A 13,331-nucleotide genomic window follows, 5' to 3' on the forward strand; every position below is an offset into this window, starting at 1 on the left:
GATGGCTTTAAGGCTATTCTGCCATTTCTTCCACTCAAAATCAGCAAAATGCTGCCTCTGTTCTGTCTCTTCCAACAATTCTACATTACAGCCTTATATTTTAGTTCCTTGACTTGGTTTACAAAAAGAAAAACCCCAAAGCTGCTTTTGCACTATATCAATAAAACAAATCTTTGTACAATGTATAAGCAGAAAGTCCTTTTTATATTGCAAACTAGCAAAACTTCTGGATTTTGAGAGTATTATACTCTCTTAGACTCTTAATTTAATTTCTTTTGAAAATCATACAGACGCCTTTGTTCCTGAAATATGATTTGTAAGTGGCATTGTATAAACAATACCATTCTTACACCATAACATACTAAAGCCATTATTCATTGTAAGCCATAGATGTGACTTTGGAAAAAACATACTCTTGGAGGTGGGGAGGGGCAATGGTGAGATCAAAGCCCATTAGAAACCTCTTGTACCACTTGTATTCCACTTGGGAATAAGCCTTACTAAAGCTCAGCAAGGCATATTTCTTAATAACAAGATTGTGGAAAAGAAAGCTTTCAGCTTCTATTGACTGAGGTAGAAATTAATGACCCGTCACATGAGGCATCTGAACATAAAGTGATTCCTTCTGCATCAACCCATCCAGTCTTAACAGAATACTTTATTTTGCCCCTTATTATCTCTGGAAAAGGGTTCCACTGGGTATTCATGGTGACTAATCAAAGCTTTTTCTCCCTGGATTTAACCAATTTCCTGTATAAGGTAGCACCTGTTATCTCATTGTGCAGAACTGTATTCCAAAAAGTAATTTTCTGTTGGTGAGGAAGTTCTTTTGTCTTGCCTTTGCTGTTATAACTACTAACAGTTATGGTTTATATCAAGAAAGGTTTTTTTCTTTTTTCAATCTTTGTTTGTTTGTTTTGATGTCTCCAATTCAGTCTTGACTCCTGGCAACTACTTGCAGTTTTGTTGGCAAGAGTTTGGAAGTGGTTTGTGTTGCCTCTTTCTTAAGGCTGAGAGCACGTCACTGGTCCAAGGTCACCTAGCTGGCTTTGTGTCTAAAGGTCAAATGCTCATGGTCTCCAAGTTTCTAGTCTGGTATGTTAACCATTAAACCAAACTGGCTCTCTTTTTCCATACCAGATATAATTTATGTGTTTCAATGGCTAAAAAGCCCTATTAAAATTAATGGGAATTATTCCCATGTAAGCGGAAGTACCCAGATATATCAGTTCATCATTTCAGAGAAGACAAACACCACCACTTTAAACCTACAGCCATTCATTGGAAACCCATTGTGACTCTTATCCTCTGAAGTGTCAGGATAGCTGGTGCAGCAGCAGGAGAAAAGGACAAGTAAAGAGAGAAGACTAGGGAGACGTAGCTCCATCTCTGGAATATGAGGTCAGTGGGTTTTCTTTGCTAAACAGCACAGCTTCCTATTTCCTTTGGCAATCCAGTGGAGGTATATGGCTGGTACTCTTGGTAGTTTTCATGAACCTTATTTGAAAGCAGGACCTTTCATAATGTACAGCATCAGTTCAATACTTCTTTCTCTAGTTTTATAAAATGTTCTTTCACTGTAGCTTAACACTGTGGTTTGGAAAAAATGATTAAAGTCGTAAGAAACTAAGGAATATGGCTTAGAAATTCAAGGACATTTGAAATAATCACAATCTTCTGTGTAAAGTACATACCAGCAGGCAGTTGGTACATTCACTGCAATTTCAAATAAGAATGGAGACAGACCAGCTGTGATAACCTAGAAAGACAATAAGATGGAAAACTAGTTGTTGCAATAATCTCCTTTTAATGAACCCCAAGAACTTACAAAGCTAGGGCAGGGGTGTACTGAGGATGTGGTAAAAAAAGTCGAGATAGCCACTATGGTATAATTGAAGATTAAATGTGGCAGATACCCTGCAGAAACTGCTGAGCCAATGGAAGTGGGGACAATATCTTTATTTCAAAAGGTTTTGTACACACACACACACATTAGCACCTTTTTCATTCCTTGGGCTGGATCATGTGAAAATCACATCTAGTCTAGCATTTTTAGGCATTTGGAGGTTCCCTCAGAAGGTGTCTTTGACTTTAAGATAACCTCAGTCATCTTTTTGAGAAGAGAAAAAAATGAGTCAACAGAAATCTTGTACTGAATGCTCCAATGAACTATAGTGCGTTATTTTTACAGGTAGTCTTCATTTGGACAGGTATCTGAGTCATTAAGCAAAGTGGTCTCTAAATGAAACTGCAGTTATGCTTACAACTTGCCTTCAGTTTTCCTTTGCTTTACAGACCTGTATGGATTGTAATTGTGAGGATTGGTAAACTTATTTTTTCATTAGTGTTATAATTCTGAATTGTCACTAAATAAGGTAGTTGCTAAACTAGGACTGCCTGTATTATGATTCCGAGGAGTGTACCATTTCAAAAGATGAGCCTCAAGTTTAAGAAATGTATTCTAATAATCCAGACAACCACAGGAACCAAGAAACTGCTCACCAGATAACCAAGCAGCAATTCCCCCCACCCCCACAAGCCTGGTGATCTTTGACTGCTGTGATCCCATGCTGTCAGCCCTAATGGAAAATTGAACTGCTACACTTCTGTCCTGACTGTAGTGTGTATATGGTACTGCAGCAAAGCTAGCACAGTATTTGTTTTTGCAACATGCTGAGCCAGTGAGAACTCTAGTTTCAACCCATCTCCCAGTTCCTGCAGTTGAGGCAATAGTTAAGCTTCTTTCCTTCCCCCAACTTCAGTTTAGGATTTTTCTCAGGGCCTTCCATTTCAAGGCAACAAAAAAGAGAAAGCAAGAAGCAGTGGCAAGACCTTTTCTAACCAGCTGTCTGTCAAAGGAAGGACAGAAATACATGACAATTTCACTGTTGTCCCTGTAAAGTAATTCCTGTTGTTGTCCTTCCACTCCTGCTGCAACAACAACAAAAACGGCCTGGCTTAAGCCAGGGGTCCCCAACCACCAGTCCCCGGACCGGTACTGGTCCGTGGATCATTTTTTACTGGGCCGCAAAGCTTGGGCGCCGCCATCTTGTTTTGATGGCGCTTCTGGGTTTTCGGTCGCTTCCGGGTTTTCGGTTGGAAAGTGCTTCCGGGTTTTCAGTTGGAAAGCGGCGTTTGGGTGCTCGCGCCTTAGTTTCGTCGAAGAGGGGGGGCGCGGCTTCGAACGAAGAGCCGTCCCGATGGCAGTGGAGTCTTCCGTTACTCAGGTACCGGTCCGTGGAAGAATAAATAATTGTGAAACCGGTCCCTGGTTCAAAAAAGGTTGGGGGCCACTGGCCAGTGTTTCTCTCCCTCAGCAACTTCATGCTGGGGGGGGGGGGATTCTGGGAATTGAAGTCCATGCATCTTAAAGTCAATGGAAGTGAGAGACACTGATTTCAACGAACATTGTAAAAAGTACCAAATTGCAAAAGTTGACAAGATATCTTTTCACATTCACAATACCAGAAGCTTTAAGTAGGAAAGGTGCTTTTGAAACTGGCCGAGTTCCCATCATGGCAACTATCTGGATTTCATTTCCTTTCAACAAAGGCAAAATGTACATAACCAGTGCTGAAAATGTGTGTGCACATGTTATACATTTCTTTGGTTTCCCTTTTGTGGAAGGATTTTTTAAAACAGTCTCCAGGGCACTGATGGAATGCCATTTTTAAAAATTGTCTGCTTGTAAAGCATCTTGATTCCTGTCCCTTAGGAATGTAATTATATTTTTCAGAGTCTCTGGAATTTGGAATACAAGGGTGAAGGGAGGAAGACTGTCATAGCTTTGCAGCCACAATGTATTGGAGATACACAAAAAGGGGTGGGAGGGCATATGGAAAGAATAACATAAAACATAAACAAAAAATAACAAAAAATAGCAAAAAACTCAGGTCAGAAAATAGAACTAAATGGCCAGAATCTTGAATACTTTACACAGCAATACTGCATTGTTTGAATGTGGTTTATTTCAAGCAGAGGGAGTAAAGGCTACCCACCCATTAGCCATTTTAAGATTTGAATAGCTTCCATCACAGTTGATCACTACATATAAAAATTATAAGAATGGAATTTTTCCCCCACCATCCCATTTTCCTTTTGCATTTCTTTTAAAGTATAGGATTGAAAATAGAGACACTCTTGTGTTTTTCAACACTGATTTGTACACTCAATTTAAATCTAATACACTTTAAAATAATGAGTCAACCAAAATTTGAATTAATATTAGCTTTAAAAAAATAATCTCCAGGGATCATAAAATAAATTATAACTCTGTGTGTGTATTTTTATATTTGCTTTCTAATGCCTTTCTTCACATTTAGATTAATCTATAAGCATGAATTTCTGCAAATTTTCTATCAAGAAAAGAAAAACAATACCAATTGCCAGAGGTTCAAAGTATAACAACTAAATGAGTCCTAGACATTGTAGGCTTTAGCATTCTGATATGATGTGATTTTTGTGTCAATAAACTATAATACATTTTCTCAATAATTAACTTTTGACCTAGTCCCCAAAGTCAGATAGCAAGCAACCTACATTCACTGAACTACCACCAAGGATTATTTCCCTATTGAAATAATTTTCTCTATTCCCTTAACTCAATTACAGAGAATCTAATTTCTATTTTCTCTAGTCTTAATGAAGGGACAGAAAAACATCTGTTTGATTTATGAGGAACTTATTTCCAAATGTATTCCAAGTAAGAAAATGTAATGATTTTGACATATGACAATCGAACTTGCAGATGCTGTTTTCCCACAAAAATTGTTTTTTTTTCTGACAGGTTTCATGTTTTTTTGTGAGCAATCATAGCTCTAATTACCTGCCAAATCCAAAGTGTTTCAAGTCCGTAATACAGTACTATCAATTTCACTGTGGAAAACTCCTAAGGGAAGATTCAGAGTGCAGGCTACAAGTAGGAAAAACATGTAAAATCAAGTGTTCTACTGGCCATGTAAAACTGACTATAACAGGCTAAAACTGGACTGGCAGATAAAATTTGGATTGAAGCTAACATTAAATTTAATACTTAAAATGTATTAAAAATAATAAATTAGGAAATTAAAGTAAGGCACTTTGTCAAGGTGAAAGTAGAGGGGGAAAAGAAATCCTCAATTCTCTTTTCTCCAAGTTACAGGTAGCATGAAAGCATGAAAGGATTGATTTCATTTTTTTAAAAACTCTGTATCAAAGCAAGAATTATGCGTGCATGTTGTATGTGTGCACCAGGTGGTATTCAGCAGGTTCTGACCAGTTCTGGAGAACCGGTAGTGGAAATTTTGAGCAGTTCAGAGAACCGGCAAATACCACTTCTGACTGAAGATTTTACAGTACCCTTCCCTTGCCACACGCACCAAGTCACGCCCACAGAACCGGTAGTAAAAAAATTCTAATCCCACCACTGGTGTGCGTACTTTGCAAACAGAAAATAGACTTAAAGATACCTAGTGGCAACAAGCCTCTGACAAGCCCAATTGCAAAAAACCACATGTGACGTAGTTAGGTGTGAATGAGGAAAGAGTCCACATTAAATCACCATACTAGCACTCAAAGCTTTTACGAAATAAAACATTGACAAATTGATATTATTTAGCAATATTGAAATTACTTGAGAAGATAGTGGCACTTGGAGCAGCATAAGAAAACGATCTGCTTAATTCCATTGTAAAAATGAACACTTCTGTTATTTTTATTTATTTTATATTTGTATAGCCACCCAACTGACAATAAACTGACTTTGGGCAGCTTACAGCACTTGATTTAAAACAAAACCCACAATATTTATATTATGCCTCTATTGATGTGCATTAAAGATATTTATGCTTATTTTCCACTTCCATTTTAAATTCCAGTCTGTTATTGAGATATCAAAAGGGGGGGGCAGTGCTCCTAAGCCCGATTTTTTTTAAAAAGAACAAAATAAACAGCTTTGTTGATCCTGTTCTGTTTGTCCCCACAGCTAATTTTTTAAATTCTGTCACTTTTGCAGTATGTCTGCTGTTTCTCAGATGATGTAATGGAAAAGCAAAAAGGAAGAAAAGGAGGGAATGGGGGTTGTGTTATGTTTCATTTTTCCACAAAAAGATTGGCAATGCTAGCTTTGTGTTGGAGAACTCATTTCTTGCCTAGTTGTTTTTAAGGTTTTCCACTGCAAATCAACAGCTGGTCAATTTCTCCTGAGCCTGGGACCGGCTTAAGATCTTGAGCTCTTCCTTCCCAGAACTGGGACCCTTAACGTGGCATTGGCCCACGTTTTCAAGGTGTTACCAGGCCGGTTTGTCATTTTAGATATTACAGGCAGCTGTATGTGGTAAATACAGTTGGGATAAATTAATTTCAACTTTTTTTGCAGCCCAAGTTTCTGTATCATGTACGTTAAGTCAGCTTGCTCAGCATAATTGTTTTATGTTTAATTTTATTTTGTGTTTCTTCCCTCAGTCAGCTATTTTTTTAACCGATCTGACTACTCCAGGCAGAGTCCTGGCAGTATTAATAATTTCTCCAAAGGACCGCTAACACAGATATGACTGTGTTTTCCTTGCTCTGGCCTATATTTATCCCTTTATCTTCCCTGTCCCATAGCTTCTACCAAATACCTATTTCTTCCCACTAGAATTGTACCAAGAAACATGAAATAAGGACAAATTATCAGATAAAATTTGGAACCAAGGACAAACCTGAAAACCAAGCTATCCTGAAAGAAACTCTAAGCTATTGCACTGAATAAGAATGGAAACTGTACTTGTGACATAATACTATCTAATTTCAGTATATTCTAAATCTGAACATTTGTCTACATTCAATCATCTGGCATATGTGTTTGCAAATTATTCCCAGACCAATTCTTGTTATTATTTTCCCCTTTACTGTCCCCATGAATCATTGTTTAGCTTATACCAAATGACTATAAATAGTGTAAGAGAAAGACTAAATAAAAACCTTGGTTTGCCAAGGTGGGCACAGGAAAGTATTATACGGAGAATAATTCTTAATGATTTTACAGATTCTGGAACTCGCTCATATTGTTTTATTAGGAAATAGAAGTAACATTTGAAATGGTAAAATAGAAGATGCATTACAAATGTAATAATGTTATGATTATGGGTAACTTGGCAATGCTCTATACTTTTCAGCATTTTATACAATCTGATATAACCAGAAAGGAAGAAAAGTTCAGTAGCTCCTGGTTGCTTGGTGTTGGAAAGGACAAGATTGCTATTTCACTGTTTATTATATTTTGATTGCATTTGTCTTCTATTGTAGAATTCATGGCATGAAATGAAGGTTCTTAATAGGATTTCCAAACCAGCTTAGTTTCAGCAAGATCATAATGCCTTCAGATCATGTTCTTAATTAGTGTCTGCAATGATTGACATGGATGAGAATGGCCAGTGTGTGAATGAACTGATTAAATTGCTTGCAACTCTAATTTATCCCAAGGTAAATGAGGCAGTATTAAGACTAGGATGAAATATAGCCTATATTGCACTTACCATATTCTTCCTTAGATTGTTTTTCTATAGGTTTGAATTGCAAAAGCTCATTTTGATAGCTTAAATCTCATGAGAGAAATTGTACTTTTTAATGTATCAGCATTAAAAAAGAAATATAATTATATCAAACACAAGCATTATCGAGATTATTTTGAGGAGTCTGCATCAATTTGAGTGCTGAATAATTAGTGCTGGATGCCTCAGTTATCATGTCATCTCTATGGAAACAAGCAAAAAGCCTACATTTATAGCTGCAACAAGTCCCTTGTACCAATGCCGTCTATATTCGACATCTTCTTCAGGTATTAGCATTAGATGAAAATTGAATCAGTTGGCTTTGGGTATGCCTTAGGACCAATGTTCACTATTATATTCAGAGATCACAGTGACCTTTTCAACACCTAGTTAAATGGAATCAGTTGCTGTTGCCTCTATCTTTTTCTGTTATAATCATGGGGAATATTTATATTTGCATAAATCATTTTTGATTGAAGAAAATTTCAGGCAATCCTTGAACAGGTAGTTTTGTGCCCTGTGTATATTATGTTCACAATAAGCTAGCCTGGATCATGAATGAACAAAAATCCCTTCATTCTCCCACCAGAAAAATAAAAGAAACGGCTAGCCTTCTCCTCTACCACCAATTCTTATGTTATCTCTGTTTATATTTGATCACATTTGCTTAGATGTTTGAGGAAAAAAATCTGAGAGGCATATAAAAGTCATAATGAGGCAAGACTACAAAAAAAAAACAATAGCCAAATATCACTGCATATATCAGCTTTGTGATAACACAGCAGTAAATCTACACGCAGAATACCTTTTACTAAGCTTTATGAATGCTGGCTTGGCAGCAAATTTATGTACATTTTTTTTCTCTTGCATTATTAATGATGCCCAGCATTCTGAGTGGTTGTAGGAAGATGCTTTATACATTTGAGCATTTTATACAATAATATTACATGTAACCAGAAAGAAAGAAAAGCCACATGACAAAAAGTTAAGAGTCAATAGAGGATGAAGTTATAGTAGGACTTGCAATACCCTTTAGTTTCACATGGAAATTAAGTCCTGAAATTAAGTATCAATTAAAGGAAGAGTGCACTGAAAAACCCACTACTCCCATTGGCTGCAGAAGTATGACTGTGATTTCCAATGTAATAATACCATTTACATTGTAGATTTCAAATAAAACCCATTTTTTTGGTTTTGGGGAAAATGCTTAAAGAAGCATATGTTCTGTTCTACTAGACCTCAAAGAATTGCTACAATATTTAAAAAATACATAAAGTATATTTAGGGAAGATCTATATATATCGTTTGATGAAATCTGTGAAGGAGATGGAATTACATAGTGAGAAAAGACTGTCTTCTTTTTATTGTTTTATTGCATATTTATTACATTATAGAAAACAAATAATAGCCAAATACAATGGTATGTGAACAACAGGAACTAGTATATTAACACTAATGACTAAATTAAAGAAAATGCTCACTTAAACTTTTGAGTTATAGAATAGTAATCATCTTACCTTTGCTAAGAAATTCCAAGCTAAATACTGTCCTGAGGAGATGCTGCTTTTAAGTTTCATAGTATATAAAGTCAGAAGAAATCCCAGAAGTCCACTGTGGTGGGTAGTAGAAAAATGTGTTAGTTAAGTTTTTGTGTTCAAATAAGATGCTTAAAAGATAACTTAATGTTTTTTAGAGATAAGCAACAACCCTATGTATCTATCACTTTTCCATCACATATGGAAAGCTTTAAATCAGCATTCTCAACATGGTGTCCTCCAGATGTATTGGATATTATTTCTCACAATTGACCATGGCAGGCACATTAGGGAAAGATGCTTTAAAAATAAAGAATCCCATCAAGGAAGGCAGGATGATGGATTTTCTCCAATTCCTTCTCCCTTTGCAGGATCATTCTAATTCTGGAACAGATTGTGGTGGGAGAAATTAAGCTACAAAAAGAAAATCCAATCAGCAAAAAAAAAACCACTCTTCCTTTTTGCTGGCAGGAGCATCCTAGTGGCAGAACATGCTTAAAGATGCTTCGTTTGGTCAGGACAAACCCTGGGCCAGGATTCTGTAGGTAATACAGTAGTCTGCAAATCTTTAAACCATGGTGCAAATCTTATTCAGATATTCAGTTCACTGGGAGATTTTAGAGAGTCACTATTTTTCAGGAGGCAATTTTTGGAATATTAAAATCATGTCCTCTAAACCAGGGGTTCCCAATCCCCGGTCCATGGCCCGATACCAACCTGAAGCCCACTGAGAACTAGGCCGCGCAAGCAGAGGACGAGTGCATGAAGCTGCCTTTGTGCAAGCAGTGTACACGCATGTGAAACTATCCCCTCGTGCCCCCTCCCACCAATCTGTAGAGCTGGAAAGATTGGGGACTGCTGCTCTAAAGCATCTCTCAGGAAAGATTGGGGACTGCTGCTCTAAAGCATCTCTCAGTGGCAAAAGACCAGAATACAAATGTGATGGTATGCTTCTATACTCAAAATAAAGGTAGTCCTTGAATTACAATCACTTGTTCAGTGTGGAATGGGACAACTCACCACAGCCAACTCACCGTGGTCAATTTGCCATAGCCAATTTGCTATAGCCCATTCTCCACAGCCAACTTGCTGCGGAACAACTTGCGATGGCCAACTCATCTTGGGACAACTTCTTGTGGGATAATTCAACAGTTTAATTATTTAAGATAATTACAATATTATTTTAACTTTTGCCCTTCACATTTGACAACCTTTCTTTAATGATTCTATTTGACTATTTCTTTGATATTGATGTAATTCTTGTCCTATAACGAGTTGTTCCATGGCGAGTTGGCCACGACGAGTTGGCCTATGGTTAGTTGGCCGCAGCAAGTTATCATAGATCATTCAAAATTACAATGGCACCAAATGAGTGAGACGTATAACCTGTCTGCAGAGTTGTGGCTGTCAAATTGTCTCAACGGTCGCATGATTGTGATCCAGACACTTGGCGTCCAGTTCGCAATTTCAACAGTGTAGTGAAGCACAGTCATTTCACAATTTCTGATATTCCCTGGCAGCTTCCCTCAAGCAAAGTCAAGGGGAAAGCTGGCAGGAAGTTGGATATTTCTTCCACTGCTTTTTCAACTGCCTGCACTCCGTCAGGCCTGCTTCTGGCATCCCCTGCAGTACCTGCAGCCCAGCTAAACTCAGAGCCTGCCTGTAGTATTCCTCCCCCCCTCCCCAGCAGCGTTTGTGTACCATTGGCCTGCTTCTCTGTGACTCTGGCTTCTTCCCTCTTAATGACCCACCCAGTCCTACAGCTATTCCAGCACCAGGTCTGCAGGATTGCCATCATTAAGTGATGCAGTCACATAGCATTGCACTTTACTACCTACTGCTTAGCAACAGAAATTCTGGTCCCAGTTGCCATCAGGACTAATAAATCTATTTTTAACTCAAGAGGTAGCTGAAGAATGCCTCAAAAATGTCAGAGCTGGAGAGATCAGCTGAGAAATCTCACTAACATTAAAAAAATGGTTCAGTCTAAGTAAGAATACATTTTAGAAGCATGCTTCAACAAAACTGAATGAAGGGACAAAATGATTTAAAAATTAACATTTACACTGCATCCTGTGGGTAACATTACTTTTGAACAGACACATGTTGGGATTTTGGTCTAATTCACTTGAATTAACTTTTCCTGCATTGATGCCTTTCTTGAGTGCTGCACTATTAATAATCCCCAGCAAAATTTTATGCAGCCTTTTGCTGCAAATAATCCTATAATTTATTCACATTATAATGTTTGGCATATTTTGAAGAAAACATTTGATTAAATTTCAGATTAGTATGATGCATCATTGGGGACCAATAATTGAATGCTTTGGACTATACTTGAGCCTAGAAAAAAAGAAGCACCTTTACCAGTCATCAACAATATAATACTTTGTTTCCCACCAATATCATAAGGTCTGGCTTGTAGTCTGAAAAGCTACCTGGCAAGGCAACTGCTGTGAAAGATGTAAAAGTACAGGAGTGGAAATTCCAAGGAACTGAAGAGATCACCTAAGAAATAAAATCGTATTTTTAGTTGTTGTTTTTTTAAATGGCACCAGTATTTGGTTGCTCTGTTGAAAAATGGACAGAACAGAGGAACACATTATAAAACTGGAACTGAATGGCTTGTTCTTGGTTTTAACATGATTTTTATCACTTCAGTAATTTGCCATTGCTTTTACAACATTTCATTCTCTTTCTCATCAGTCTGAAATCAGGTTGTAAAAAAGGAAGAATGCCATTTAAGGAGTATGTTTCTACTTTAAAAATGTTTGTATTTTCCATAGAAATTCATGAGCAAGACTCCCATTTATAATTATGGCCGTTCAGGGAGTAATTTGTTTTCCACTGACTATATTAATTCTTTTTTGCTCCATATAATGCCATAGGAAATACTTGCAAGCACTGACTATTTCCCTCCATCACCTTGAATTGTTGTAAAGAGAAGAAGAAACTGCAAAGATAGGGAAGAAGAAGATAGCAATTGGATTGCATTTTAGGGTTTCATAAAGGAGGGATACATTGCACAAAAGAGGTGTTCTTCAATATCATTGCATGTTAAATGTATTCTATCTCCTAAAAATCAGAGATTTTTATGCTCTTTGAAGAACACAATAGTCCTTGACATACGACCAGAATTGAGCCCAAAATTTCCAAGCAAGACAGTTGTTAAGTGAATTTTGTCTCATTTTATGTCTTTTCTTGCCCCAATTGTTAAGTGAATCACTGAAGTTGTTAAGTTAGTAACTTAGTTGTTAAGTGAATCTAGGTTCCCCATTGACTTTGCTTGTCAGAAGGCCACAAAGGGGATTATATAACCTCAGGACAATGCAACCATCATAAATACATGGAAGTGTCCACATTTGACCATGGGGATGCAGCAATGGTCATAAACGTGTGAAAAACAGTCATAAATCACATTTTTTCAGTTCCATTGTAATTTTGAACAGTCACTGAATAAATGGTTGTAAGTTGAGTACTACTTGTAATCAGATCCTGCAAGATTTACAAATTTCCATTATCTCCCCCTGAATAGCAGACCAGAAAATGTATTAGTCATTAGTTAAGGAATCAGAATAAGTGTAAGAGTTTATGGAAAAAGGCTGATAAGACAATAGAAGTCAACTTATTTTGCACCTGCCCATGTTCTTCATCTGAGAGAATTGGGGTAAATAAAGCCTTGCCCACTTTTTGTTTTTCTTTTTTTTTAATTGCTGAAACAAGATTTCCAACTCTGTGTATTCTTTAAGATGGCCTGCCTTAATATTTGAGGGAATCTGGGACATGCAGATTCAATAGATCTGGAGGGAAGGCCATGCCACAACAACTACCCTAGCTTGTTTTTGGATAACAGAATATCAGAGTTGGAAGGAACCTTGGAGGTCTAGTCCAACGTTGTTGGCTAAGAGCCATAACAAACTAAACTAACCTAACTTTGTAAACTAAAGACTTGTCTGTTTTTCCCATTTAATCATGTTCAATGCTCTGAAATTGCTGGACATGTCCATGAAGTTTCCTTTTTCAGAAGTGATTTGCCATTGCCTCCTTCTTAAGCCTCAGAGAAAATAGCTAGTCCAAGGTTATCCAGCAGGCTAAGGTAACTGGTCCAAGGTTACCCTTCCACCTAAGGAGGAACTAGAACTCGTAGTTTATTTCACAATCTTTGGAGAGGAGATCAGAATGTAAAAAACTAAATTCTGTGTTATAGTATGCTAGAAGTAAAAGTACCTTACTGGCAAATCTGAATTCTCTCCTTTCTAGACCATCAGTAGAAAGAAAGCTATGC

At 37.2% G+C, this 13,331-nt stretch overlaps 1 protein-coding gene across 3 annotated transcripts in view; it reads right to left on the reverse strand.

Annotated features, from left to right (window-relative positions):
- The window catches only part of SLC35D4 (solute carrier family 35 member D4), a 40,337-nt gene that overhangs the window by 6,713 nt on the left and 20,293 nt on the right, over positions 1-13,331 (reverse strand). For 2 of the 3 annotated variants that reach the window (XM_026670326.2, XM_026670325.2), the window contains exons 12-14: positions 11,485-11,554; positions 9,029-9,122; positions 1,695-1,759 (exon numbers count right to left, since the gene is read on the reverse strand). In XM_026670326.2, the coding sequence (XP_026526111.1) occupies positions 1,695-1,759; positions 9,029-9,122; positions 11,485-11,554 (229 nt within the window). Of the gene's footprint in view, positions 1-1,694; positions 1,760-4,787; positions 7,364-9,028; positions 9,123-11,484; positions 11,555-13,331 lie in introns of those variants that run through there. The other variant, XM_026670327.2, reaches the window with a different exon arrangement.

This window comes from Notechis scutatus, chromosome 3 (genome assembly GCF_049901735.1).
Source record: "Notechis scutatus isolate UNSWTSFEM ecotype Mainland chromosome 3, rNotScu1.2, whole genome shotgun sequence".
Lineage (NCBI taxonomy): Eukaryota > Metazoa > Chordata > Lepidosauria > Squamata > Elapidae > Notechis > Notechis scutatus.